Below are 27,030 nucleotides of genomic sequence, written 5' to 3'. Positions count from 1 at the left end.
CATCCTTTATGAGCATCCCAAAGGAGAATCGGTTCAAGTCCCAGCTGCTCCACTTCCCATCCAGCTCCCTGCCTGTGGCCTGGGAAAGCAGAGGAGGATGGCCCAAAGCCTTGGGACCCTGCACCGTGTGGGAGATCCAGAAGAAGGTCCTCGATCGTGGCTTTGAGTTGGTTAACAAAGCATTCCTATCTTCACAGTGCACATACTGCTTTCCATTCCCCTGCACACACCATTTATCCCTGTGCAATGCTCCTGTGTCTGCCCATGCACACACTCCTGTCCATCCCCGTGCACACACTCCTGTCCTTTGTACATACATTCTTGCCCGTCCCTGTGCACACTCTCCTGTCTGCCTCTGTGCAGATGCTCCTGTCCATCCCTGTGCACATACCTCTGCCCGTTTCCATGCACACGCTGCTGCCTGTCCCTGTGCACACGCTCCTGTCCGGCCTCCTGCACCAGCCTAAGCTTGCATCTGTCTGGCCTGATGGAGCAGCTGCAAGCATCTGAGCTCTGAAGTGTCAGGAAAAACGTGCCTCCGTGTCTGTCATCCTGTGCACTCTGTGTCCTCCCTTCATACCAGGCCTGCCCAACAGACTGCCCCTTCTCCTCCTCCTAGCGCTTCCCTCCCACATCTGTCCTTGAGTTCTGGGCTCAGGGGTGGCCGGTACTTGGCTGGTGTCTCCGGGGGGGGGGGAGGGGAGGGATCCTAGCAGGGGTTGGAGCAGTCTGGGCTCCCTCCTGGCTTCTGGGCCAGACGCTCACGGCCGCTGCCCACCCTTTCGGGGCACCCCCTGCTGCCCTCCGGAACGCACTCACGGTGCCTGGCCTCCGGAATGGAAAAGGCCAGCCCTGGGACCCGCGGCCACCCCCGGGGGTGGCACCCAGAGCGCTCAGGCTGGCATGGCCAGGAGGGCAGTGTGCTGCAGAGACAGAGCTAGGGGGGCGGTCCACCCGGGAGAGACCCCCTCGGCAGGATGGCGGCCCCGCGCTCTGTACCGCGGAACCCACGCAGGCCCGGGGCCGAGCCGGGGCGCGCCGGCGAGCGGGCGGGCGCGCGGCCGCGGCGGCGCGGGGTCGGGTAACGGCCCGCGCGGTGGGCGGCGGCGCCCGAGGCCCCTCCCCGCCCCGCCGCTCCTCCCCTTCCTCTCCCGCCCGCGCCGCGGCCCTCCCGTCCCTGCGCGGCCTCGGCGGCTCGGCGGCGGCGGCGGCGGCGGCGGCGGCAGCGGCAGCGCGGCCCCTTTAAACCGCCCGCCCCGGCCCGCGCCGCCCCCGCGCCAGCCTCCATTTTCCGGCCGTCCGCGCCGCGCGCCGCGCCCGCCCGCGGCCCCGCCGCCGCCGCCGGCCCGGACATGGCCGCCAACATGTACAGGGTCGGAGGTAAGGCCCGGCGCCGCCTTTATGCGCCGCGGCGCGGCCCCGCCGCCCCCGCAGCCCGGGCCCGGCCCCGCCGCCCCCCGCAGCCCGGGCCCGGCCCGCGCGCACCGTCCGCGCGCCCCGCGCCGCCCGCGCCCTGCCCCTCCGCGAGCCCCGCGCCCCGGCCGCCCCGACCCAAAATGGCCCCGGGCCGGTGGGCGGGGGTGGGCGCGCGGCCGGCGCGGCGGGGGCCGGGCCCACCTGTTGGGCCGGGGGCGGCTGCGGGGCGCGGGCCGTGCGCGCCTCGGGTCGGCGCCGGGGCGCCCTGCGGGGCCTGGAGCCCGGCCTGGCGGGAGCCCCCCGCGCGGAGCACGTGGCCGGGCCGGCGCGCGCCGCCGCGGGACTTCGGGGGCGTTGGGCTGTGGGTGGCCTGGGAGCCGGGCTCGGCTCCGTGGAGCGGGGTCCTCCGGGGAGCGGGGGATCGTGTCTCCGTGCCCCCCAAGCGCCCCGCCTGCAGCCGCGTGGGGTGGGTTGGGGATGAGGGGTTGTCAGCAAGGAGCGATCGTCCAAGTGGCCCCCAAACTTTTCACTAGCTGGTTCTCACCCGGCCTGCTGGGGCAGCGCTGTGTGGGGCCTAGGCCAAGGCCTGGATGTGGGGGAAGTTGGTGGCTCCGGCCTTGCCCCAGTTTGCGGCTGTCTGTGTGTGTGTGGCTGGGCTGCCAGCGTAGACCAGCCTCTGGGCTTAATCCACTGCTCAAGAAGTCGTGTGTCCCATGAGGGGCAGCCCGCCAGCCTGCAGCCAGGGGTTCCTGGTGCTGATCTGGGAAATGGGCACAGCCCCGTCCCCAGGTCCCACACCTCTGCCTCCCAGCCTGGGTGGACACAGGCCGTCCACTTTCCTGGAGCAGAGAGGACAGGCAGGAGCCCTCCAGCCTGGGCTGAGCTGCTGCCCAATTCTGGACCACCTGGCTCCCAGGGGAGACATGGACAGATGGACCAGCCTGGCCATCCCCTGCCTTGTTGGATAAGACACTCCCAATGTCGTGATGAGACTTTTCTGAGTGCTGCCTGGCCCCCACAGGCTCCTCTGGATGCAATGACAGTGGGACATCCAGGTCCCCTTTTCTTAGACACTGTTGGGTTTACACAGCCCGGTGCAGAGAAGGGGCGTGCATACCGTGTTTGCACACCGTGTGCCCCCAGCAGGGCTTGAGCCCCTAGGTGGGACTTGGGAGGCAGCCTCTTGGCTCTGCCCTGACCCCTGGGAGTGGTCATTAAGGGAAATGCCCTGGGCGGGTCAGCCGGGAGAGGTTGGTGGGCTTCTGGGATATTCTCGGTCCTGGAGTCCCCCCAAGCAGCCTGGTAGGGGTCAGGGTTCGGGACCTTGGGGCCTAGTTGGCGGGGATTGACCATTGCTGGGTTTTTTTTTTTTCTGACTCTCCTGTCTGCATGCAGGTGGTTGGGGTTCTGCGCCCCACTGCCTGCTCCTTGTGCCGCTGTTGGCACAGATGCGGGCTCTACTTCCCATTAAACTCTGGCCCAGCATCCCAGGGCGGGGTCGGTGCCGGGATCCTGAGGCCTGTCTGCTGTCTGCAGCTGGGCTTTGGACATGGACCCCGGGGTGCAGGCAGGAGGGGGTTCCTGAACACCTGATTAACAACCAAAACTGTGGGGTGCGGGACAGGGAGGGAGGAAAAGCAGATGACCCAGGAAGGGGCTTCTTGGGGCTCTGTCCTGTCCCCAGCCTGACTTGGGCCCCTCCTGGTCCCCCGTGTGTGTCTACCCTGTCCTCTGATCCCCTGGGGGCAGCAGGCAGAGCTGGCACAGTGCTGGGGCGTCCTCCAGCACCCCTTCTCCTCTGGGCCCTGCTGCGTCTGTAGGCTTGGGTGGCCACAGGCCTCTAGCCAAGCGAGGCCTGAAGTTGCTGTCCAGCTTTTCTGGCCCCGCCCGTGAGGCCATAGCTGCCGGACCCAGGGCAAGCTGTCTTACTGTCCCTGATCTCTGAGGTACCTCTGCAATTGAGGTCCAGCTCTGCCCTTAGGGCCTGTGGTCTGGCAGGTGGATGGCACGGCTCCTGGCAGGGCTGGGCCTGCCGGTGGTCAGTGCTCCTTCTCTTGGTCCTGCTGCCTGCCTGTTCCATGTTGAGCCCAGCGTTCTCTGAGGGGTCTGACAGGTGGGCCGGGTTTGTCAGGGCCCCAGATGGATGGTGCTATAAGCACGCATCCCATGCTCTTGTTGGAGATGGTGCTGGGCTGGGGTGACTGCGGCAGCCTCACTGGATGACCGCGTAGGTCATGCAGGCCTGGTACTGGGGGTGTGGAGCCTTGCTTGACCGCCCTTGGGGCCTTCCAGGGCCACTCCCCAGGGGGTTGGGCCAGGCTGGAGCTGCCCACGTGGGCACAAGTTCCCTGCTTTCCCAGGCACATTAGCAGGGACCTGGATTGGAAGGGGAGCAGCCAGGACTGGAGCTGGTGCCCCAGGCAGTGGCTTACCTTGGCCCCCAGCACCAGCCCCTAGTGGAGCTTCCTGGTGCAGTGCGTCCCTTATGGACACCATGGCCCTCCCAGTGAGGGTCCCTGGGGTGAGCACCTGTTCCCAACGGTTCTCTTGACTGCAAGGCGCTGGGAACGGGTGGCTCTGCGGGCTGACCTGGCTCGCTGGCTCTGGTGGCACACACCTACCTCTCAGCTGTTGCATTGATTTGAAGGCATTTTTTCTGGGCTTCTTGAAAGGCAGGTTGATAGATCTTCACTGCCCAAATGTTCACCATGGCCAGGGCTTTGCCAGATCGTCGGGCTCCCTTGTGGGCTGCAAGGTTACCCCCACTGGAGCCACCGCCCTGACCTCCCGGGGTGCAGGAGCAGGAAGAGAGTAGGGGTTGCTGCCCACTGGCTGCCTGCGCCTGATTTTCTTGTGCAACTAGGCAGTCCACCCAGCCCAACATGGTCAGGACCTCCCCTGCCCCACTGTGAAGTGCTGCCGTGTGGGGCTCGCCAGGTCGTCCTGGCTCCCAGAGTCAGGAGGGACGGGTGCTTTGCTGAGCTCTGCTCTCTGAGCTGCTTGCCTGTCTCGTTGGGATGGGTCACAGGGCTGTGTGGTCGAGAACCAGCGTCTTCACCTGCGTGGGCTTCACTCGGGGTTGGGAGGTAGTCTGCCATCCTAGCTGAGCTCTCAGATAGCTGAGAAATAAGTTGCAGAAAATTCAGAGTCAGGGTCCATCAGTGTGGACTGGTGCTGTGGTGGGCAGGGCTCTGCTGTCACACGTGTTCTGTGGCCAAAGTTGAGGTGTTCCCCTGAGCAGCTGTCAGACTGAGGTTCCCCACCCCCACGCCAGCCCTGTTCATCTGCCCAGTTACAGATCCAGGCTCCTGTGACTTCCGGAGGAAGACACTTCTTCAGGAGTGCCTGATGTTACCCAGTGCCTGACAGAGGACATGGGCCCCTGGGTCTGTCCATGTCCTGAAGCCGTGGAGTTCATCTCCTCCTTGGGTCCCTGTCTGGCCCATCTGAGACCTTTGTGTTTGTGCCCCAGGTCTCATGGTGGGGCCTCTGTGCTGTCTCCCGTGGACCTGGGGGCAGTGTGACGCTGGCCATGCCCGTAGGCAGGCCGGGCAGCAGAAGCCAGTGTCCAGGGCTGAGGGGCTGGCAGGGGCTTGCAGTCCACAGAGCAGGCCGTAGCGGGCATGTGGTTGGAGCCAGGGGAAGTCGCCATCAGGCTGTGTTCACACGGCTCCTGACACTTGGCCAGGCGAATGCCTGTCCTCACCCAGCCGGTGTGGGGGTGGGTGGCAATTATTGCCATCTGAACCGTGGGACTCGGCTGTCGGAAGTCCTGTGGATTTGGTCAGAATAACTCGGCCAGGTGGGTTACGTTTTGTTGTCTGTTTGCTTACTTGTAGAAGAATCGATTTGTATTGGAATGGCAGATTTTCAGAGGCGGGATTGATCTTCCATCCACTGGTTCACTCCCCAGGTGGCCACAACAGCTGGAGCTGAGCCGATCTGAGGCTAGGAGCTGGAGCCGTTTCTGGATCTCCCACGCGGGTGCAGGGTCCCAAGGCATTGGGCCGTCCTTGACTGCTTTCCCGGGCCACAGGCAGGGAGCTGGATGGGAAGTGGAGCAGTAGGACTAGAAGCAGCACCACAGGCAGAGGTTTGATGTAATGCATATGGCACTGGCCCCAGTTTACTTTTTATGACTTATTTATTTGAAAATCAGAATTATGGAGGGAGAAAGATCACGCCACTGGTTTACTTCCCTAAGGGCCGTGTCTGCCAGACAGGGCCAAGCTGAAGCCAGGAGCCGCATCTGGGTCTCTGATGTAGGTGCAGGGGCCATGTTCGCTGCCTCCCTAGGCTGTTAACAGGGACCTGGATTGGAAGTGACCGTGCAGTGTTCCCCACTCGGGGCCCTCAGGAGCATGTCCTAGTGCTTGTGTTCGATGACCCTGCAGTCCCTGCTCACGCCCAGGTCAGCCATGGTGGCAGCTGTCCGAGCCTGGCCGTGGCCTCCCACATACAGATCTCGGCCCCAGGTGCTGCCCGGGCGCTGGGCCAGATGCGTCTGCTTTTCTGTCAGCCTTCGGATTCACTCTGCACTTTCTTGCTTGCTCAGTCTTACTGATTGCAGCCTGTGGTTGACGCTTGTGAACTGGAAAAGTTCCCTGTGTCATGGTGCCCAGGGCCGTCACTGGTGTGGAGGCCAGCTCGCGCGGCCATGCTGTCTCCACCATGCAGGAGAGCTGCCTCTTGTGGATTGTTTGTGCTCTTGTGTGTGGGTAGAAAGCTTCACTTGCTAATTTCAGACCTTCTGGTCTCTGTCACCCGGAAGGAGACCTGACTGTCACCACCTCCCTTTTCTCCAGTTTCCTTTTGGGTGTCACGCAGCTTTCTGGGGTCTCAGGAAACACCTGCATTTACTGTCCTTGGGGCTAAGAGGGTAACCTGGAGGGCAGGATGCTCAGGAGTGCGTCCTCAGGGGTGTGTGCGTCCTCGGGTGTGTGTGCATCCTTGGGGGGCGTCCTCAGGGGTGTGTGCATCCTTGGGGGGCGTCCTCAGGGGTGTGTGCATCCTTGGGGGGCGTCCTCAGGGGTGTGTGCGTCCTCAGGGGTGTGTGCATCCTTGGGGGGCGTCCTCAGGGGTGTGTGCATCCTTGGGGGGCGTCCTCAGGGGTGTGTGCTTCCTCAGGGGTGTGTGCATCCTTGGGGGGCGTCCTCAGGGGTGTGTGCGTCCTCAGGGGTGTGTGCATCCTTGGGGGGCGTCCTCAGGGGTGTGTGCGTCCTCAGGGGTGTGTGCATCCTTGGGGGGCGTCCTCAGGGGTGTGTGCATCCTTGGGGGGCGTCCTCAGGGGTGTGTGCGTCCTCAGGGGTGTGTGCGTCCTCAGGGGTGTGTGCGTCCTCAGGGGTTTGTCCTCAGGGGTGTGTGCATCCTTGGGGGGCGTCCTCAGGGGTGTGTGCATCCTTGGGGGGCGTCCTCAGGGGTGTGTGCGTCCTCAGGGGTGTGTGCATCCTTGGGGGGCGTCCTCAGGGGTGTGTGCATCCTTGGGGGGCGTCCTCAGGGGTGTGTGCGTCCTTGGGGGGCGTCCTCAGGGGTGTGTGCGTCCTCAGGGGTGTGTGCGTCCTCAGGGGTGTGTGCATCCTTGGGGGGCGTCCTCAGGGGTGTGTGCATCCTTGGGGGGCGTCCTCAGGGGTGTGTGCGTCCTCAGGGGTGTGTGCATCCTTGGGGGGCGTCCTCAGGGGTGTGTGCGTCCTCAGGGGTGTGTGCATCCTTGGGGGGCGTCCTCAGGGGTGTGTGCGTCCTCAGGGGTGTGTGCGTCCTCAGGGGTGTGTGCGTCCTCAGGGGTGTGTGCGTCCTCAGGGGTGTGTGCGTCCTCAGGGGTGTGTGCGTCCTCAGGGGTTTGTCCTCAGGGGTGTGTCCTCGGGGACATCCTCAGATGTCTGCCCTTGGGCACCTGCAGGTGGAGCTCCACAGGCCCTCCCACAGAACCTGGTGGCAGGGGGGGGTCTGACTTCTGTGTTCTTTGCTGTTTCACTGGGATTGGGTGGCTGTGACTGTACCTTAACCCTGGTCTGCTGGAGGCACATGTCAGGGCCGCAGCTTCTCCTGGGACCCCCTGGGGTTCCCCAGGCCGTTCAGGCTGAGCCTCCAAACAAGCAATGGTGTCCAGGTGGCTGGTGCCGCGTGCCCTTGTGAATTATGTGTTCTGGTGTCCCGGCCTGCGAAGCCCCAGCTCTGCCCTGTGGCTTGCTCCTGTGGTAGGCTGAAGTCGGGGGAACAGCCAGCAGTGTCCACAGTGGCCCTGTGGGAAGCTGACTCCCAGCCCTGGACACTGTGTCCCCAGCTGGGCTCACCTGAATCTGTCACTGTTCTGTTCACAGACTACGTCTACTTTGAGAACTCTTCTAGCAACCCCTACCTGATCCGGAGGATCGAGGAGCTCAACAAGGTATGCCAGGCAGGAGCAGAGGGACCCAGGGTGGCCTTGAGCCACATGCCGGCTGCTGGTCCCCAGATGGGCCTGTGTGGAGCCTCCTGGGATGCAGGGGTGGCCCTCGGCTCGGTCCTGGTGCTGGTTCAGCAGTGCTGGGAACTCTGTCCAGCACATCCTCCCCAGGTGCTGGCTTAGGACCCAGGGCTCAGAATGGGGGGTCTACAGCTGAGCCGTGGGGACCACGAGGGGCTGTGTGGTGCTGATCACACACACAGCCTTTCCCTGGGCTGGCTTCTGGTTGGAGGTGTAGCTGAAGGCCTGGGGCCACAGGTGCACCCCCTCTACTCATCCCCCAGGGTCTCCTGGACCCTGGTTCTAGGCCTTGAGCAGATACCTTCTGCGGCTCAGGGTGGTGGCAGAGCTTGTTGGGGGTTCCTAGGATGGGCGGGGTGGGGGGTTGGCTGAGCTCACCTCAGGGCGTGTTGGAGTATAGTGGGGGCCCTGGGTGTGCAGCCCAACCCCATCTCCCCGGGCACAGCCCAGCTGGCCTTGCTCCTGCACAGCCTGAGCCTATGGGGCTGTCACTAGGGCCGCTGTGAGTCCCCGAGGGCTGGGCGGCAGATCTGAGCTGGTGATGGGCTTCTGTCTGTAGTCTTAGTGGACACCTGACGTCCTGGCAGGCCAAGCTGAGTGAGGGAGAGGAGGCTGTGTGGGCAGAAGCTGACTGTGAGAAGCCAGGAAACAGCTGTGAGGACTGGGGGCTGCAGGCAGGAGGACAGGTACTGAGCCAGAAACTCTGCCCCCACACCCCCCGACTGCTGCTGGGACCATGGGGGCCATGGGCAGTGTCCTCTCCCAACCGTGTGCAAGACTCAGTAGGACCTCCTGGGCTGAGCCTGGCCCAACCCTGGCTGTGGTCCATGTTTGGAGAGTGAATCGCGGAAGGAAGAATGATCTGCCTGTTTCAGTAAATAAAAAATAAATGAAAGGTGTTGATTTTTCATGAAGCCAGGTAGCTAGTCCCACAGAAGTGCACCCCACGCAGGAGCCACGGACACATGGCAGGCTGGGCCTGAGAGCCGGACATGGGCTGACTGGGGTCATGCAATGGCCTGGCCCTCCCAGCAGCAGGCAGGTGGTGTGGCAGCGCCTGGAACGGTGATGAGGTGCTTAGAGGCAGCCCCAGCTGGAGGTCACACACATGGGGACACAGCCGCACACAGCTGCACACATACCTGTGCATACACACAGGGAGTTACGGACACACACACACAGGGCTGAGTGACTACAGTGGGGCCACTCCTGGTAGGATTTTTGTTTTCATTGTTGGTTGGTTAGTTGGTTTAGCTCAAAGGCAGAGTTAGAGAAGAGATGGACTTTCCATCTGCTGCTTCACCTGGCAGGTGGCTGCAGCTGACAGGACTGGGCCAGACCGGAGCCAGGAGCCAGCTCTCAGACATGGGTGCAGGGAGCTGGAAGTGGGGCAGCCAGTGCTCGCCCCGTGTGGGATGCCAGTGTCAGACTCCAGTGGGAGAAGTGCAGGGGGTGAGCTGCTGGGGGGTGCTGGGGACACAGGCCCAAGTAGGCCCTGCACTGCCGGGCCACACCAGCGCTGTATTGTCAAGACCCTGGGCGTGGGACAGCACATTGGAGTGGGCCCTTAGTATGGGAGGCCGGTCTGCAGGTGGAGGGCAGGGCTGGAGTCGCCTGTGTGCAACTTTGGTGCCTTTAACTTCTAACTGTTCTGCAGGCCTGTGTCCGAGCAGGCATGACTGCCGGGCTGTGGAGCTGATGTAGGGCTCTTCATGCACAGCCCCTCCTCGGGACTGCTGTGGGAGTTGTTTCCCCTGGGAGGGCGAGAGTCCTGGCCCCTGCAGGTCCTGTTTGAGGGGGCTGATCCATCCTGGGAGGATGGGGGTGGGGAGACAGGTTCGCGGTGTGGCTGCACAGCCTCGTGGGTGCCAGGATGCTGTGGAGTCTGCTGCTTGTGTCACACTCGTCCTGAGGACCTCTGAGGAACTGCTAACGTGTGCTTGCTGTTGCAGACGGCTAGTGGGAACGTGGAGGCCAAGGTGGTGTGCTTCTACCGCAGACGCGACATCTCCAGTGCCCTCATCGCCCTGGCGGATAAGCATGCCAGTGAGTCTGCGGCCTGGCAAGGGGACTGGGGGCCCCCAGGGCTCAGCGCCAGGCCATCTCTGCTTTCTGCTCTTTCCTCTGTCACCCCGTGCTGGTTGAGGGACCCGCCGTTTGCTGCTTGCTGCTCGCAGACCTGGACCTACCGCTAGGTGTCCATGCAGTGTGTACTGGGCCCTGGCCCTTTTGTACTTTAGCTGAAGCTGTATTTGGCACTGCAGATTCAGGGTGGTGGGATGGAGCTCCTGTGGGGGTGGAGCCAGGTGCTGGGGATGGAGCTCCTGTGGGGGTGGAGCCAGGTGCTGGGAGTAGAGCTCCTGTGGGGGTGGAGCTCCTATGGGGTGGAGTCAGGTCCTAGGGGTGGAGCTCCTGTGGGGTGGAGTCAGGTCCGTGGGGTGGAGCTCCTGTGGGGTGGAGCTCCTGTGGGGTGGAGCCAGGTCCTGGGGGTGGAGCCAGGTGCTGGGGGTGGAGCTCCTGTGGGGGCGGAGCCAGGGTGGTGCAGGCTGCACTGCCCTCAACTGCCCCTTAGGCTGGCTGAAGCATGTTCCTTCCTACAGAAGTGTGGCGAGCTAGGGGGCCTTGCTGTGTAGACACTGGACTCTTCCAGGGGCCAAGTGTATAGGTCATGCAGTCTTTCCTGCCTGGATGGAGGGTCAGGAGGGCTCAGGACAGGGACAGGGCGAAAGGGGGCTCCAAGCTGCAGGCCCAGCCAGGTGTTTCTGCTGCTGGGCACATAGCACACCACCCCCAACGCCTGGGCTGCTGGGAGAGCAGTCAGCACATGACAGGTTACAGAGTGGGGCCAGTTTGGTTCAGGGGAAGTGTCCATAGGCCCTGGGCTGGGGCTGGCTTCCTGGAAGGGGTAGGCCTGCAGGTGGTCCTCCGTGGGAGGAAGTCTCAACCTCTGACCAGAACTGCTGCCTCCCTCCTTCCCTATGAGAGTGGCCTATGAGAGTGCTCCTGTCTCCTGGGGCCGGCCTGTCCCGGGCGAAGGCGTGCAGTGCCCGCAGTGCTCCTGTCTCCTGGGGCCAGCCTGTCCCGGGCGAAGGCGTGCAGTGCCCGCAGTGCTCCTGTCTCCTGGGGCCGGCCTGTCCCGGGCGAAGGCGTGCAGTGCCTGAGCTCTCCTCCCTTGCTGTGCTGTGACTCAGGCTGAGCAGTCAGCTAATTCCTGGGGGGGTGTCTGTCCTCGGGGACACACCCTGGGAAGCTGCATCTCCTGCTGCATCAGCTGCTTTTGGGAGCTCGCAGCAGCTGGCAGAGAGGAATGGAGGCCAGGAGACCTTGAGTGGTCATTCTTGCCCCTCACGTTGTGACTGTGGTGGAGACCTTGTGTTCTGGTGCTGTGGTCCCAAGGACGCTGCCTGGGCTGCCAGTGGCCATGCTGTGGCCCTGAGCTGGTGCACAGGTGGGGCTGGAGTTGTCACGCGAAGTCCTGGGCTGATTGATGAGGCTGCTGGCACCTGGGCGGCCTAGAGGGCCAGTTTTAGGTCCCAGAGTTCCTGCAGCTGCCACTAGGGGCAGCAGAGAGCCACAGCTGTGCCGCCACGTGGGGCGAGACAGAGGGTAGCAGCCTTTGGAATGTGGGCAAGTTGGGGGAGTATGGTGCCTATGCTCGTCTGGGCTGGGCCGGGGTCAGCTGGGTGGTCTTCAGTCCTTGCCAACTGGCCCCCGGGCCTGCCCTGGCCTTGTGGTGCTGACACTGCTGCCTGAGTACTGTCTGTCTGTTGCATAGCCTTGTCTGTGTGCCACAAAGCCGGACCGGGGGCCGACAGCGGTGAGGAAGGTAAGAGCTGCCCCCGCCGTCCAGGGCAGGGCCTGCACACGCCACCCGCATGCAGCTGGCCCAGGGTGTCCTGCGGGGGCAGCAGAGGCAGGGCAGGGCACCGGCTGCTCCTCTCTCCTCTCCTGCTGCCAGCGCTGGGCCTGGGGTCCCGTCCACTGTGTCCCGGTGTCCCAGGATAGCCTGACCGTGCATGGGGAGGGCCATGTTCTAGGGGCCTCCATGGCCCCCATGGTCCTGATGGGCTTCTGTCCTGCAGGGGAAGCAGAGGAAGAGGTGGAGAGCCCTGAGCTGGAGGAAGAGCTGCCAGACAGGCTCAGGCACCAGCTGCGACACCGTGAGCTCTTCTTGTCGCGGCAGCTGGAGTCTTTGCCCGCCACTCACATCAGGTACCTCACCTCCCACCTCGGTGACCCCACTACCGCATGGGGTACCCCACCCTCACCTTGGGTACCCTGGCCCCACCTCAGCTACCCCACCTCTGGTCTGCCTACCACTGCCCATCTCACAAGCTTGCTTTTTTGCAGGGGCAAGTGTAGTGTCACGCTGCTCAATGAGACCGAGTCGCTCAAATCCTACTTGGAGCGGGAGGTGAGAGGCCATCCACCCTGCCACCTTAGTGCCCAAGGTGGGGCACTCTGAGAGGCCATTCACCCTGCCACCTTAGTGCCCAAGGTGGGCACTCCCTGAGGGGCTATCTGCCTTACACAGGCTCCACGCTGGTCCTCTAGTGCCCTGGGTTGGCCAACAAGCAGGTAACTCTGTCTGAGGCCCATTGTGCATAGGGAACTGCTTACTGCATGTCCCCCTGGGGGACCACACCCGGGAGACCACACTGTGGAGGCTGGAGCTGCTGGGGCACCTGGGCTCGGACCTAGCCTCCCAGCCTGAGGGTCCTAGCCGCACACGGAAGGGTCAGCAGCTTATCCAAGGGCTGCTGCTTGAGTTCAGGGCTGCCCTAGTCCAGACACATCCAGCATAAGGTGGTCAGCACCAGAGGGACCAGAATGCCTGGATGAGGCCAGTGCTGGGGTTGGAGATCTCCAGGAGCCAGGCTGCTGGGCAAGAGGCCTGGGGCCAGGGTCTCCCTGTCCTGGGTCCCGCATGGCTGGCTGACGGCTGCATGGGCCCCTTGTCCAGTGAGCTGTGAGCCCTGTCTCCGAGTCCCAGGGCGCACTGCGGCGGGCAGCTGTCCCCAGCAAAGGGACCCGATGTGGATGTGGGCGCTGTGGGTTCAGACACTGGCTGTGTTTTCTAGGATTCCTTCTTCTACTCACTTGTCTACGACCCACAGCAGAAGACCCTCTTGGCAGACAAGGGGGAGATCCGGGTGGGCAACCGGTACCAGGCTGACATCACTGACTTGTTAAAGGAAGGTAGGGTACACCGTGGCCAGGACCGGGTGGCAGTAGCCTGGGCCGCTTTGAGCCTGGGTTTGGGCTGTGACTTCTGACCTTCGGGCAGAGGTGGCCCATGAGTTGGTCTTCCTGTATCAGTTTTCATTTCTTGTTTTCTAAAGAGGTCAGGGTGCGGGGTCCACTCCCCAGATGCCTCTGCAACCCAGCTGAGCCAAGCTGGGTAAGAGCCAAACATGGCGTCCAGGTCTCCCAGAGGGTGGCAGGGTGAAGCTGGCACCCCTGCACCTGGGGCTGGGCTGTGTCAGGATCAGAGGTGGCCTGAAGGGCCTCCTGCCATAGGGTTCTGGTAATGTCTGCCATGTGCTCAAGGGGCTGTAAGGGAGGGAGGATGGGGTCAGTCAGTTTCTGGCTGGCCAAAGGTCCCAGGGGCGTTTGCCAGGCCCTGGCTCTCACAGGCCAGCCACTTGCACTGTGCCCTCCTACTCCCACCCCCTGTATTGGTTCTGTGTGTTCTTGGAGGCTGAGCCTGGCTGGGCTGCTGCCTGGACCTTGGGGCTCTTGTCCGACTGAGCAAGAACTACATAGGAGCCACGTCTTGGTTGAGCCCTTCCTCTTGCAGCGCCTGCGGGAGAGCGGGAACCCTGCCCTGGGGCCTGGGACCTATGCAGTAACCACCTCTGGGTTGCTCTCCTGTATGTGAGAGGCCCAGGCCTGAGCCCCAGCCACAAGGAGTGGCCCCCTGATCCTGGGCCAGTTGCCTTGCTAGCACGAGTGAGGCTTCTGGAGCTTGCCGTTGCTCCCTGAGCCACGTCCTGTTAAAAGGGTGTGGAACTGCAGCTGTGCCTAGCCAGCGGGGCTGGGTGCTCCCAGTGGGCAGAGAAGCCCGGGCCTTATGGGGGTCTCACAGGGTGGCTAAGTATGAATGGGGCAGAGGGCAGCTGAGTGGGAAGTGAAGGTGGGCTGTGGGTGGCCAGATGCCTGTGGGGGTTGGCCGTGGGTAGTGGGATACCTGTTAGGGTTAGAAGCCGCCTTCTCAGGGCCTGCATCCAAGACCACATGGCCACTTCAGCACAGCTGTGCCAACCTCCTGCTGGGCTCAGCTGCCCAGCATGTGTGCCATGGAACCTCAGGGTGGCCTGGAGGCCACTGTTCTTGGGCAGTCCCAGCCAGCTGCACCCTTCCTGGCAGGCGAGGAGGATGGTCGTGACCAGTCCAAGCTGGAGACAAAGGTGTGGGAGGCCCACAACCCGCTCATAGACAAGCAGATCGACCAGTTCCTGGTGGTGGCGCGGTGAGCTCTGGTGGTGGCCCTCGGGTGAGAGGGGGCTGTGCTGTGCTTCCCCAACCCCCCAGACTGGACAAGTCAGGATCAGGGAACCCCAGCTAGTACCTCCGGTCCTGACCTCACGAGCCTCCTCCTTAGAGGTGTTGGGGTCCTGGGGATGCTGGATACTGCCAGCTGCCTGGCCTGGCTCAGCCTGTTCCCTCCCCCAGCTCTGTGGGCACTTTTGCACGTGCCCTGGACTGCAGCAGCTCCGTGCGCCAGCCCAGCCTGCACATGAGCGCCGCGGCCGCTTCTCGAGACATCACCCTGGTGAGTGTCCCCAGCTGCCCGACATGTGGGCCCTGGGGTTCCTGGCCTTGGCCGGAGGGGGACAGGCTGGGCAGCTCAGGCCAAGATCGCCACTTCCCCTCCCCACAGTTCCATGCCATGGACACACTGCACAAAAACATCTACGACATCTCCAAGGCCATCTCAGCCCTGGTGCCACAGGGTGGGCCGGTGCTGTGCCGGGACGAGATGGAGGAGTGGTCAGCATCCGAGGCCAATCTCTTCGAGGAGGCTCTGGAAAAGTATGGGAAGGACTTCACAGACATCCAGCAAGACTTTGTGAGTACCGTGCTGGGGAGGTCCCGCTGCCAAGAGCTGCTAGGTACCTGAGACGGCGTGGGAGCTGAGTGTCCACGGTGGGCTGGGGAGCGGGATGGAGGCCCGAGGCCTGTCCCTGACCTGCCTGCTCTCGTCCAGCTGCCGTGGAAATCGCTGACAAGCATCATTGAGTACTACTACATGTGGAAGACCACCGACAGATACGTGCAGCAGGTGGGCTCCGGCCCTCTGTTCCGTTTTCTCCCCTGTGCCCCTGGCTAGCCCTGGGGCTTGGTGTGGATTTGCCACCAGGGACCCCTCCCACGTGCGAGCTGTCTGCATTCTAACCCTGCACAGCCTGCTGACCTCTGACCCTCTGTTCTATTCTAAGAAACGTTTGAAAGCTGCTGAGGCTGAGAGCAAGTTGAAGCAAGTCTACATCCCCAACTAGTGAGTGTCACACTGCTCTGCTTGGGGCTGGGGCTCCGGCTGGGCCCTCTGGAGTCCTCCTTGTGGGCAGGACTGGACACTTGCCTAGGTTCCGGGCCTTGGAGAGCTTCTGGGAGCTGGGGTGCCAGGATCCTGTCCTGAATTCCCATGCCCTTTCCTCTGCCCTCCCTCTAAGCAACAAGCCAAGTCCAAACCAGATCAACGTGAATAACGTCAAGGCCGGCGTGGTGAACGGCACAGGCGCTCCGGGCCAGAGTCCTGGGGCCGGCCGGGCCTGCGAGAGCTGTTACAGTAAGTGCCCCTGGGCCCTAGGACTGGGGGCTGCCAGGTGCTGGCTGGGCATTGTGGTACCTGGTCTGGTCCTGAGGCTCCTCTGCCCCTGCCTGGGAGGTCCCTGATGTCTGGGGTTGTAGGGTGCTGGAGTCTGGGTTGGGGAGCCTCTCGGGGAGTGTGGGAGTGCCCTGGGAGGTGGTGGGGGATCCTGGCCCTGCGGGGATGTGGCGGGCGCGCGCGGGATGCTGTCTGCATCGCTGGTTCTGCTTAAGAATCCGTCTATTTCCAACTTTGTTGTCCGTAGCCGCACAGTCTTACCAGTGGTATTCTTGGGGTCCCCCTCACATGCAGTGTCGCCTCTGCGCATCTTGTTGGACGTATTGGAAGAAATATGGTGGCTTGAAAATGCCAACTCGGTTAGACGGAGAACGGCCAGGACCAAATCGCAGCCACACGGTAAGCTGCCGTGCACTGCCCCCCACCTGCCTTCATGCCCACCCAATGCTGCCTCGGCCCCCGGTCATGGCGCTGTGTTGGGGCTGTGTGCCCCCTTTCGCAGAGTCCCCATGGCATCCCAGCTCGGAGCAGCGGGAGCCCCAAGTTTGCCATGAAGACAAGGCAGGCCTTCTACCTGCATACCACCAAGCTGACCCGGATTGCCCGGCGCCTGTGTCGTGAGATCCTGCGCCCCTGGCATGCCGCGCGGCACCCCTACATGCCCATCAACAGCGCAGCCATCAAAGCCGAGTGTGAGTCCTGCTCATTCTGGGGAGGGGGCAGGTGGAGCAGGATGGGTGCCCGGCCCTCACTCCGCTTGGTCCCCACAGGCACTGCCCGGCTGCCAGAGGCATCCCAGAGCCCACTGGTACTGAAGCAGGCTGTACGAAAGCCCCTGGAAGCCGTGCTCCGGTACCTGGGTGAGTGGAGCCATGGTACCCCCTCAGTGCTGCCCCCTACCTGCCTGCCGGCCCCAGTGTGGCCCGGTCTGGCTCTTTCAAGACAGCCCAGGGCTGATCACCCTACCCAGGGTCTAGGCTGCCAGGGTGGTATCCATTCCCCAGGGGAGGTCCCTGCCAGAGCAGAGTGACCTCCACAAGGACGCGGCCCTGAGCTGAGGGCGGGCTCCCCCTCGGTGGAGCAGAGGCCCTCGGCTCTGAGCCGGGGCTTTGGGCCCTGCCTCCATCCTTTCCTCTGGGAGGGAACATTCCGGAACTGTGAGCTAAGTGCCCTCCGCACAGACATGAGTGGCTTTGGCATTGCTGGCTTTATTGGGTCTTGAGCCCCAAGGCTGGCCCAGCCCTTGCCTTGGGGGAGAAGGTGGGCAGGGCCGGGAGGCCTGTCTGGCCAGGCTAGCGGGTGGTTAGTTCTGTATTGGGCCCGCAGCCAGCCCTCTGCCATCAGCGCTGGTGGCCTGAATGAGGCAGACGTGTGATGGCTGCGTCTGGATTCTCTCAGCTGCTGGCCATCACCCAGGGGTGTGCTGGCTGGGGGACCCTGGGCCGCTGGAAGCCCTGTGCCGCAAGCTGCCTGCCCCATACCTGTTAGGGGTCCCTTCCCCCATCCCTGTGTGGCCACCTCGGGTTGACCCTGGCCATGCCACCTGCAGAGACCCACCCGCGCCCCCCGAAGCCCGAGCCCGTGAGAGGCACTTCCAGCGTGCTGTGCAGCCTGACGCCCGCCAAGGCAGCCCCTGTCATCAACAACGGCTCGCCCACCATCCTGGGCAAGCGGAGCTATGAGCAGCACAACGGGGTAGACGGTGAGTGGGAACAGTGCTGGCTGGCCCGGGCCAAAGCCCGGCGCTCCACAGGCCCTGACACTGTCTTCTCTCCTCTCTGTCCCTTGGCGCTGCCAGGCAACATGAAGAAGCGCCTCTTGATGCCCAGTAGGGGTAAGGCCCAGGGCAGCCGCTTGCGGCCAGCCCGTCAACACGCTGTGTGTGCTGTGCTGCCCGTGCTGGCCCCTGCGGGCGGCCCGGGGCACGCGTGGGGCCGTCCACACGGTCAGGCCGGCCATTTTGGGTGCCCTGGGCTCCGCACTTGGCCCTTCCTGGCCCCGTGCCATGTGGGACTGTGCCTGCTGCCTGCCCTGGCGCCCCCGCTGCCCACCCTTGTGCTGTGATGCCGCATGCTTGGGCTGTCCGCGTTGCCCCTGCGATGCCATGTGGGCCCTTCCGCTGGGGGAGGAGCAGACTAGCCTGGGCCTGGGGAGGGCAGTGGGCCTTGGGTATCCAGCTGCACCTGTACCTCTCAAGCTTTGCCCCAGCAGTTGCCTCTGGACTACTGCTGGTGAGGTCCTGGAGGTGCTGGGCTCTGCAGTCAGTCCCTGCCCTGGCCACTCCTACTTGGTGCCCTCCATGGAGCCCACAGCTGTGCCTGCTCGGGCTGGCTTCGTGTTCTGCAGCCAGTGGGCATAGGCCAACCTTGTGGGTGGGAGGGCGGTCTGACAACAGCCCCCAGGCTTCAAAACGAGTAACAAATGAGCCAGATGAAAGACCATTTATTCTTGCTGAATTTCCACAGCTAGGTCCTTTGTCCTGCTGTGGACCCTAACTACGGGAGCCTGGGGAGGGAGCATCCTGCTGGGCAGGTCTGGGCCGCCTGAGGGTGGCGCTCAGCCCCTAGAGCCAGAGAACTGGGCTGGCTGGGCCCTGGAGGTCTTGGCAGGTGGTGCCAGGGCCGCCCCTCCCGCACTAACCCAGCCATGCTGCCTGCTGCCTCGGGCCCAGGGCTGCGCACGCGCACCTAACCCTAACATCTCTTCCTCCCGCTGTCCGGTCGCTCTGGTAGGCACTTACCTGGGTAAGTAGCCACAGGCGGGGCTGTCCCAGCTCAGGGCCTGGGGTCAATGGTGCCCACTCCCTCCCCTAGTAAAGCAGGCTAGGGGAGTCTCCCAAGGCCCAAGGGGGTTTGCTGGGCGGAGGGTTGGGCCACCTGCCAGCACACTGTGAACCTCCAGGCACAGAACGCTGTCCTGGACACTGGCCAGCTGAGCCAGCTGGGGTGAGGGCTGTGTGGCTGTGGGCAGACCTTCCAGGCACTACCCAGGCCTGCAGCAGGAGCTGTCAGATCTGAGGCGGCCCGGACAGTGGTGACTGTGAGCCCTGGGACCTGGGCCTCACCATGCTCTCCTTGTCCGTCAGGTCTGGCAAACCACGGACAGCCCCGGCACATGGTAAGACGGGAGAGGCAGTGGGCAGTACCCAGGGCACTGTGCTCCTGCCAGCTGCCTTACGCCTTGTCTGGCACAGGGACCAAGCCGGAACCTCCTACTCAACGGGAAGTCCTACCCCACCAAAGTGCGCCTCATTCGGGGGGGCTCACTGCCACCTGTGAAGCGGCGGCGGATGAACTGGATTGACGCCCCCGACGACGTGTTCTACATGGCCACCGAGGAGACCAGGTGGGGCCTCCGTGGGGCGGCCGGGGGCTCTGGCGTGCAGCCACGCCTGGCCCTCACCGCCTGCCTCCCGCCCACAGGAAGATCCGCAAGCTGCTCTCATCCTCGGAGACCAAGCGTGCTGCCCGCCGGCCCTACAAGCCCATTGCCCTGCGCCCGAGCCAGGCCCTGCCGCTGCGGCCTGCGCCCGTGCCCGCGCCTGTCAACGATGAGCCCATCGTCATTGAGGACTAGCGGCTGTGCCCTCGCTGCCTGGCGCCAAGCAAGCGCCCTCAGATCGCCAGCGCCCCATTCCCACTCTCCCCTGCAAATGCCGCTGCTCCGGCGGCCGCTGGGCAGCGGCGACAGTTTAACTTATTCCCAGAATGCCGAGCAGTTGTTTTAGCTTTGTGTTGACTTCTGGCTGGAGCGGAGCTGAGGGTCGGGCCTGCACGAGGCGCCCCCGCCCGAGGCTGGGCCCTGCGCTTCTGTTGTGTTCTGTTGAAGGTGCCATTTTAAATTTTATTTTTATTACTTTTTTTGTAGATGAACTTCAGCTCTGTAACTTACACCCGGAATGTTAGATCAGTGTGGCTGGTGGCGGCCAGCCTAGCTGCCTTTTGGGTTTGCCCTTTGTCTTTTCAAGTAATTTTCATATTAAACAAAAACAAAGGAAAAAAAGCTCATAAAAAGAAAAAACCCAACTCGCCCTTGGCGTCTCTCATTCCCTGAGGACCCCAGGGCCCCCTCGAGTCCTCGGTGGCTGCTGTTGCTGCTGCCCAGTGCGCTGGGTGCTGTGGCCAGCCCAGGCCATGGCCTCAGCTGCTGCAGGGCCCGGAGAACTGGCTGGGCCCAGGCCTGCCTCCACGCTGCAGAGCGAGCTGGTCCATTCCTGAGGAGACCTCCAGAACCGTGGACATGGCTGGTCAGCTCTGCCCGGTGCTCAGGGCCAGGGCCCACCTGTGCACCTACAGGAGCCAGGCCCCAGTGTAGCCAAGGCTGTGGGCATCACTGCCCCCCCATGAGGTCGCTGTACCTGGTAGCCAGCCCTCCCGCACCCCACCCCCACTCCACTCAGACAGCCTGATATGGAGCTCTCAGCCTGGACATGAAAATAGAAACCACTTTTCCCTCCCTGGGGAGAGATAAGGCCCAGGCTTGCCATGGGGCCCAGGGGGCAGAAGGGGCTGCAGCCGACCAGGACCCCAGCTTCCCTTTCTTACAGGGCTGAGGAGGAAGGCCAGGGGAGAGACGCCTGCCCCTCCACCCCAGACCTCTGCAGCCCACCCACCCCAGGACCCTCTTGGCCCTGCCTGGGACTGGCAAAGCTGAGGCCTCACTGCAGGAGGCTGTGGCTGCTGGGTGCCTGCCTGCAGCCTGGCCTCAGGGCTATGAAGGCCACTCCTGTGTGGCTGTTGACCATGTCCCTCTCCCCCCCCCCCAGGGTGGCCACGTCACTGCAGGACCTTGGCTTGGGCACCCAGGACGACAGCTGGGGGCAGGCAGGAGCAAGCTGGATGCAGCTGCCCGCCCCACCCTGCCACCTGGGAGGAGCCTCCCCCATCCCGACCAGGGCTGGGACACTTGGGGCCCCTTCCCAAAGTCGCCTTCCAACCAGACACCTGTGCAAGCCAGCTCTACCCTCAACGGCTCTGGAATTCCAGGTGGAGGGGCCTCAAAGTTGGTACTAAGTGGGGACAGTGGGCTCATGACTGCCTTGAGCAAGGGAGAAGCTGGCCACCCTACCCAGGGACAACCTCCCTCCCCCTTTGTTTCCCAAGCTGTGGTTGGCTCCAGTCCACAGGTGCTGGGGAGCTGGTCAGGCTGGTCAGTCGGGCTTGGGGGTAGCACCTGTTTCTGGGCTGCTGTTACCATGGCAATGGCTGTAACTACTTGGTGTGTGAGGGGGAAGGGACCAGGCCAGGGACCGCACCAGGAGCTGAGGGGTCCTCTGCTCCGTCATCCCTGCCAGGCTCAGTGGGGTACTGAACCTGTAAGGGGAGGAGCCTGCGAGGCTGCCCAGCGAGCACAGCCCCGGTGGTTGGGAAGTGCCCTAGCCCATTCCCTCTACTTAGCCGGGAAGCTGCTTGACCTAGGGGCCTGCAGGAGCGAACAGCTCTTCCCCACTCCACCTGTCTTCCCTAACGCACCCCCCCCCCCATGTGGCGCTGTTTACCCAGGGCCCACTAGCACACCAGTGTCACGCCCTGGGCATCCCTTTCTTGTCTGGCTACCCCGCGGCGGCCTGCATCCAAATGACATCCAGGCTGCCTGGCCTGGAATCCGACTCTGGTCCCCAAACCGCGCGGTTGTTGCTATGGAAACTAAGCAACAAAGGGAAGCGGGCAGCACAATGTGGCGAGTTGGGGGTGGGGTCTCGCCCGAGCCCCCTCGCCGTGATGGCTGCTCAGGGTCCGAGTGCAGGAGACCGGTCCAGCGAGTTGCGACCTTAGGTTCTGCACCCCCGCCCACGGCCTGGGGACGCACCGGGGCCGCAGCCCCGACGTTGCCACGGAAACGGCCGGGTCGCGCCCCTGCAGACCCCACTTGAGACGCCAGGGACGCGGGGTGCTCCGTCCGTGGCAGGTGCGCCCTCAGCCCCGCGTCCCCCACCGCCCGGCGGCCAGGGGCGGCGGCGGGCTCCCGAGGCCCCGCCCCGGCTGCCGAGCCAATGGACGGCTGGCGGCGGGGCGGGCGGAGGCGCGGGCGCGGCCGCAAGCGACGGTGCGGAGACGGCGCGGGCGGAGGGCGCGGGCCGACCGGGCTCGCAGACCATGGCTTCCAAGTGCCCCAAGTGCGACAAAACCGTATACTTCGGTGAGTGCCGGCCCCGGCCGGGTCCGAGCCGCGCCCGCGGCCCTTGGCGCGCAGCCCGCAGTTCGCTCGGGTGCGCCTGGCCCGGCCCTGGGATGCGCGGCCCGACCGCGACTCGCCGCACTCCCCACGCGGGTACGGCCCGAGGGTGGAGCCGCGGCGACGCGGGACGGCCAAGCCGAATCTCGAGGCGATTGACCCGTGTTGGGGGCGCGCGTGGGTCCTCGGGACGAGCTCAGGGCTTGGGGAGCGCGCAGACCTCGCGGGCCATCGCAATCCCAGTTGCGCGCGGGGCGGGGTCGGGCGGGGCCGCACGTTGCCGAAGCTTCCCACGCGCTCGGAGCCCTCTGTGCTCCACTCCCTGGACCCCTCGGAGGGACTGGCCAGGCACCAAGCCGTGATGGCCCCCGCGCCCAGCCTCTACTCTGACCTCTGTCCAGGCTGGTCGGGTGGGATTTGGGCTCTGCCTGGTTCAGTCTAAGCGGGAGCGACCTTGGCATCCGGTGCCCGCCTGGGCGAGTTCACCCAGCAGTTTCACGTGGGTGTGGTGTTGGGGGGGAATGGGTAGAGGTGGAGGGATGCGCTGGTCCCTGCGCCCACGGCAGCGCCAGCTTTTTGGAACCCCCACCTCCTTAAGGTCAGAAGAGTCCTGTTCCCCCCCCGTAGGCAGGCCCTTCCCCAGCCCCAGGCCTGCCCCCAGCGGTGCCCACTGAGCTGCCAGTGCCTGCGTAGAGGACAGCTTGCAGGACGGCCCAGGGATGGGAGGGGCCGGCCGGGAGCAGTGGTCATGTCCAGGATGTGCGGGAGGGAGTGGGGGGAAGCCGAGTGTTGCCGGCCAGATTTGTCCTGGTGTTGCTGTGACCTGAGGGGCTTCCGCCTCAGCCCTTCTTTAGGCCCTGGCCAGGACAGAGGGCTTGTCCCTGGCAGGATCCTCCTGCAGCCCAGCTGCCCATTACTTTGCCCCAGGCCAGCCAACTGGGGGCTGTCTGGGGCCAGGGCCAACCCCGGGAAGCAAAAGCACTCTGTCTACTTGGGCAGCCGCTGGCCCTTGCCACAGTTGACGAAGGCCCTGGCAGGCCCTAGTGGCCTGTGTCCTGCCTGGGAGGCACAAAGGGGGCCGTGGCTCTGGAGCCTGGCCTTCCACCTCCAGGCAGCCAGTACCTGGCAGAGCCTGGCTTGGACCCAAATGGACTGGACGCCTCCACTCTGTGTCCCCTCCTCCTTTTCAGGGCCAGAGACCCAATCAATTATGTCCCCAGTGCGTGGCCATAGATGCACTGTGGGTTCGAGGGTCAGTTTCCTGCCAGGGCCGGCAGAGCTCCTGAGGCTAACAGTCTGTTCTTGACTGGGGCACACTAGGGGCCTGGTGGCCTGGATGTCCCCAGGAAAGCCCAGCTGGTACTGCCTCGCCCTGGGACCCAGGACCCAGGACCCAGGTGGGTTGTGCTGGGGCCTCTCTAAGACCCTGAGCCAGAAGAGCCTCTGGCCCGTGGCCCTTCCTGCCAGACAGGGCGGCCACCTCCGGCCAGCCCCAGCCCCTTCCCTTCGGATGGGCCCTGCTCAGCCGCTCTTCCTGCCTCTTTCTCCCCCGCCCTTTCCTGCCCTGCTCCCTAGACAGGTCCTGGCTTCCGCCCACTGGGGCCCTTGCAGTGTGGGAGAGAGGTGGGGGTTCTAACTGCCACGACAGCTGGCCTCGAGCCTTTGGCGCCAACGTGGCAGCTCCTATCCGGAAGCTAAATATAGACTAGTGGGATCCAGTAGGAGCTCCCAGAGCGCCAGCTTCCCTGCCCTGCCTGGCGGCCTGGGAGCTGCTGCTGGTTCTGCCAGGTCCTGGTGGAGCCAGGAGCCAGGAGCCAGGAGCCAGGTGTGAGGAGGGGGCAGGGAGGTGTGGGGAGGGGAGGCAGGTGTGAGGAGGGGACAGGTGTGGGGAGGGGAGAGGCAGGTGTGGGAGGATGGGAGAGGCAGGTGTGGGGGGGGGGGAGAGGCAGGTGTGGGGAGGGGAGAGGCAGGTGTGGGAGGAGGGGAGAGGCAGGTGTGAGGAGGGGAGAGGCAGGTGTGGGAGGATGGGAGAGGCAGGTGTGGGGGGATGGGAGAGGCAGGTGTGGGGAGGGGAGAGGCAGGTGTGGGAGGAGGGGAGAGGCAGGTGTGAGGAGGGGAGAGGCAGGTGTGGGGAGGGGAGAGGCAGGTGTGGGAGGGGATGGGAGAGGCAGGTGTGGGGAGGGGAGAGGCAGGTGTGGGGAGGGGAGAGGCAGGTGTGAGGAGGGGAGAGGCAGGTGTGGGGGGATGGGAGAGGCAGGTGTGAGGAGGGGAGAGGCAGGTGTGAGGAGGGGGCAGGGAGGTATGGGGAGGGGGCATGTGAGGAGGGGACAGGTGTGAGGAGGGGAGAGGCAGGTGTGGGGGGATGGGAGAGGCAGGTGTGAGGAGGGGGCAGGGAGGTATGGGGAGGGGGCATGTGAGGAGGGGACAGGTGTGGGGAGGGGAGAGGCAGGTGTGGGGGGATGGGAGAGGCAGGTGTGGGGAGGGGAGAGGCAGGTGTGAGGAGAGGCAGGTGTGGGAAAGAGAGAAAGGTGTGTATGGGGGAGGTAGGTGTGGGGATAGGGAGGGAGGCATGGAGGTACAGGGAGGATCCCATGGGTGTGTAGGGGTCAGAAGAGCCTCACACCCCCCTGCCCACAGCTGAGAAGGTGAGCTCTCTGGGCAAGGACTGGCACAAGTTCTGCCTCAAATGCGAGCGGTGCAACAAGACCCTGACTCCGGGCGGCCATGCAGAGGTGAGCCCCGTGGCAGGCTGGGGGCGCGGGGCCCAGTTGTGGACACGTGCTCATCCTGCACTTTCCCTAGCATGACGGGAAGCCCTTCTGCCACAAGCCTTGCTATGCCACGCTCTTCGGGCCCAAAGGTGAGCACACATCCCACCCCTAGCCCTGTGCTGGGAGGAGGGCTGAGTGGGAGGGAGTGACGCATGGGTGCAAGCATCCACGTGCTGGCCGCTCGCAGGTGTGAACATCGGGGGTGCTGGCTCCTACATCTACGAGAAGGCCCCCGCCGGTGGACCCCAGGTCACTGGCCCCATCGAGGTCTCCGCAGCCCGACCAGAGGAGCGGAAAGCCAGCAGCGCCCCAAAAGGGCCCAGCAAAGGTGAGTAGGGAGTAGGGGATTGGAGGGGAGGGGAGGGGCGGTACCCAGGCCCCCCCCACCCCCCCGCTGACCCCAGCCTGCCCCTCAGCCTCCAGCGTCACCACCTTCACTGGAGAGCCCAACATGTGTCCTCGCTGTGGCAAGCGGGTCTACTTTGGTGAGTGCTGCGCCCTGGCCGGCCCTGGGCCACCGCAGGCTGCGGGGTGCACCCAGTGACATCACTGCCTCCCCACAGCTGAGAAGGTGACATCCCTGGGCAAGGACTGGCACCGGCCATGCCTGCGTTGTGAGCGCTGCAGCAAGACACTGACCCCTGGCGGGCACGCCGAGGTGAGGACATGGTGTGGAGGGCAGGGACGCCCCTGGGGCCCCCAGCGAGCCTCGTGCTGTTGATGCAGCTAGCCTTTCCCCAAGGACTCAGGTCCTGGAGGGGTTGGATGCCTTCCCCGAGGGAGGACACCCAGGGGTCCTGGAGGGGTCGGGAGCCTTCCCTGAGGGTGGGGATCCAGGCTCCCAGTGTGGCGCCAGCAGGGGAGGAATGTTTAGCACCTCCTTGCCTCCGGTCCCAGCACGACGGGCAGCCCTACTGCCACAAGCCTTGCTATGGAATCCTCTTCGGACCCAAGGGTGAGTGTGTGGTCAGGGGTCATGAGGGTCCCTGCTGAGCGCCTGGCTGGAAGCACGCCCTTGAGCAGCTGCCGCCTCTTCCTGCAGGAGTGAACACTGGAGCCGTGGGAAGCTACATCTATGATGCCAACCCCGAGGGCCCCGTGCGGCCTTAGGTGTCCCCGCGTGGCAGCACTGGCCCTCCCGCTGCCTTTGGCCGTTGGAACCTGCCGTGCCTGCTTGGGCCTCAGGGTCTCCCTCTGCCGCTGCCCAGTGTTATTTATGCCTTGGAGGTGGCTTCACCTCTCTGCACAGTGCCCAGCAGCCCTGCCAGCTCCCACCTAGCCTCTCAGCACCCACCACACCCACACGGTATACCCCCCACGCAGGTGGCAATAAAGTGTTTGAGCATTGCGAGATTGTGTGTCTGGGGGCAGGGGGTGGGGAGTGTAATCCAGAGTGGGTCCCACATGGGACAGAGCCCCGGCTTTTGCAGGGGGGCTGTGGACCTGGGTCTGGACTCCTGCAGGTGCCAGCCATGGAGGGGAGGGGCCCTGGGCAGAGGCTGGGGGTGCTGAGAGGATGAGGTGAGACTGCACCCCAGGGTTTGGAGTGGGGATTGGTGCCTGTGGGTGGGGGAGGCCCAGGGTGGGAGAAGGGGGCTCTATCCAAGAGCAAGGGCCCCCTGGCCCCCAGGGTTGGCCAGGAGCTGCCTGGGTGCTGCTGCACCTGCCTCATGTGTGATGTCCACTAGAGGGCACCCCTGGTCTGCCACATGGGACCCGGGTCTTTCCCTCTTGCTGCCCAGCCTGAACCCTCAGTCCCGCATTCCCATTGCCCGCCCACCAGAGCCCTGGTGCTGCCAGCAGCTGCTCCACCTCCCCCGCCCACCAGAGCCCTGGTGCTGCCAGCGGCTGCTCCACTTCCCTCTCCCCGTCTACCAGCTGAGATAGCTGAGTCGCCACCACTGGACCCAGTGTCCTGTGGACAGCCATCCGTGTCCCTGGGCCAGGGGAGGGGCCACAGAGCTTGTTCCAGTGTCTGCCAATAGTATCACTGCCCTCCTGGCAAGTTGGAACTGGGCAGGCTGGCCGGCTCCTCCAGGCTGGAATGCCAGAATGCGAGCCTGTGGTGGGAGGAGGGGGCTGGAGCAGGCTGCGGCAGGTGGGGCTGCCTGGCTGCGCTCCTGGTGGGGGTTGGCTTTGGTGAGAACCTGGCCCTCCTGCACCCTGTGTCCACTCTGACACTGGCTCTTAGCAGGAAATGGGATGTTGGGAGGGCTGTGCCGCTCCCCTAGAAGCTGCCAGTGGAAACTATGCAGACTCATGGTGGGGGTGATGGAGGCAGGATGGGGTCTCTAGGGAGGCTCAGCCACTGGGACAGCAGCGCTCTACCCCCAGGCCTGTCCCTGCAGGACCTGCCCGCTTCCGGCTGGGGGCGG

At 64.3% G+C, this 27,030-nt stretch overlaps 2 protein-coding genes across 9 annotated transcripts; both read left to right on the top strand.

Annotated features, from left to right (window-relative positions):
* Positions 1–1,141: 1,141 nt before the first annotated feature.
* MTA1 (metastasis associated 1) lies at positions 1,142–19,723 on the top strand. 7 transcript variants are annotated; one of them, XM_040974962.1, is made up of 22 exons: positions 1,331–1,380; positions 7,734–7,801; positions 9,832–9,925; positions 11,655–11,705; positions 11,962–12,091; positions 12,230–12,293; positions 12,961–13,078; positions 14,249–14,351; positions 14,555–14,654; positions 14,763–14,951; positions 15,090–15,164; positions 15,322–15,380; positions 15,556–15,671; positions 15,958–16,109; positions 16,213–16,402; positions 16,481–16,570; positions 17,260–17,412; positions 17,509–17,544; positions 18,443–18,454; positions 18,796–18,827; positions 18,904–19,055; positions 19,133–19,723. In XM_040974962.1, exons 1-22 carry the CDS (start codon positions 1,353–1,355, stop codon positions 19,284–19,286), a joined length of 2,166 nt encoding a protein of 721 aa, XP_040830896.1. In that variant the 5' UTR covers positions 1,331–1,352; the 3' UTR covers positions 19,287–19,723. The 7 variants fall into 7 exon arrangements, with proteins under 7 accessions (XP_040830897.1, XP_040830898.1, XP_040830896.1 ...); XM_040974963.1 differs by lacking the exon at positions 18,443–18,454 and having other exon boundaries at positions 1,142–1,380; XM_040974965.1 differs by lacking the exon at positions 11,655–11,705.
* Positions 19,724–21,759: 2,036 nt separating this feature from the next.
* On the top strand, positions 21,760–25,988 carry CRIP2 (cysteine rich protein 2). Of its 2 annotated transcripts, XM_040974973.1 has the most exons (8): positions 21,764–21,848; positions 24,522–24,616; positions 24,687–24,744; positions 24,843–24,983; positions 25,072–25,140; positions 25,219–25,313; positions 25,553–25,610; positions 25,698–25,988. In XM_040974973.1, exons 1-8 carry the CDS (start codon positions 21,806–21,808, stop codon positions 25,763–25,765), a joined length of 627 nt encoding a protein of 208 aa, XP_040830907.1. In that variant the 5' UTR covers positions 21,764–21,805; the 3' UTR covers positions 25,766–25,988. The 2 variants fall into 2 exon arrangements, with proteins under 2 accessions (XP_040830908.1, XP_040830907.1); XM_040974974.1 differs by lacking the exon at positions 24,522–24,616 and having other exon boundaries at positions 21,760–21,848.
* Positions 25,989–27,030: the final 1,042 nt, after the last annotated feature.

Source organism: Ochotona curzoniae, unplaced genomic scaffold, assembly GCF_017591425.1.
Source record: "Ochotona curzoniae isolate NIBS_2020 unplaced genomic scaffold, NIBS_Ocur_1.0 contig_2688, whole genome shotgun sequence".
Taxonomy (NCBI): domain Eukaryota; kingdom Metazoa; phylum Chordata; class Mammalia; order Lagomorpha; family Ochotonidae; genus Ochotona; species Ochotona curzoniae.
Note: the sequence above shows the minus strand (reverse complement) of the source record. Positions and strands in the feature narration are given on the sequence as shown.

Bases quoted from the DNA above. Each gene is read 5' to 3' on its own strand.
- MTA1 (XM_040974961.1), top strand. From the start codon at position 1,353: ATGGCCGCCAACATGTACAGGGTCGGAG. The intron at 12,092-12,229 runs GTACCTCACCTC...GCTTTTTTGCAG, and splicing joins TTGCCCGCCACTCACATCAG to GGGCAAGTGTAGTGTCACGC. The intron at 19,056-19,132 runs GTGGGGCCTCCG...TCCCGCCCACAG, and splicing joins ATGGCCACCGAGGAGACCAG to GAAGATCCGCAAGCTGCTCT.
- CRIP2 (XM_040974973.1), top strand. From the start codon at position 21,806: ATGGCTTCCAAGTGCCCCAAGTGCGACAAAACCGTATACTTCG. The intron at 24,617-24,686 runs GTGAGCCCCGTG...CACTTTCCCTAG, and splicing joins CTCCGGGCGGCCATGCAGAG to CATGACGGGAAGCCCTTCTG. The intron at 25,611-25,697 runs GTGAGTGTGTGG...CTCTTCCTGCAG, and splicing joins AATCCTCTTCGGACCCAAGG to GAGTGAACACTGGAGCCGTG.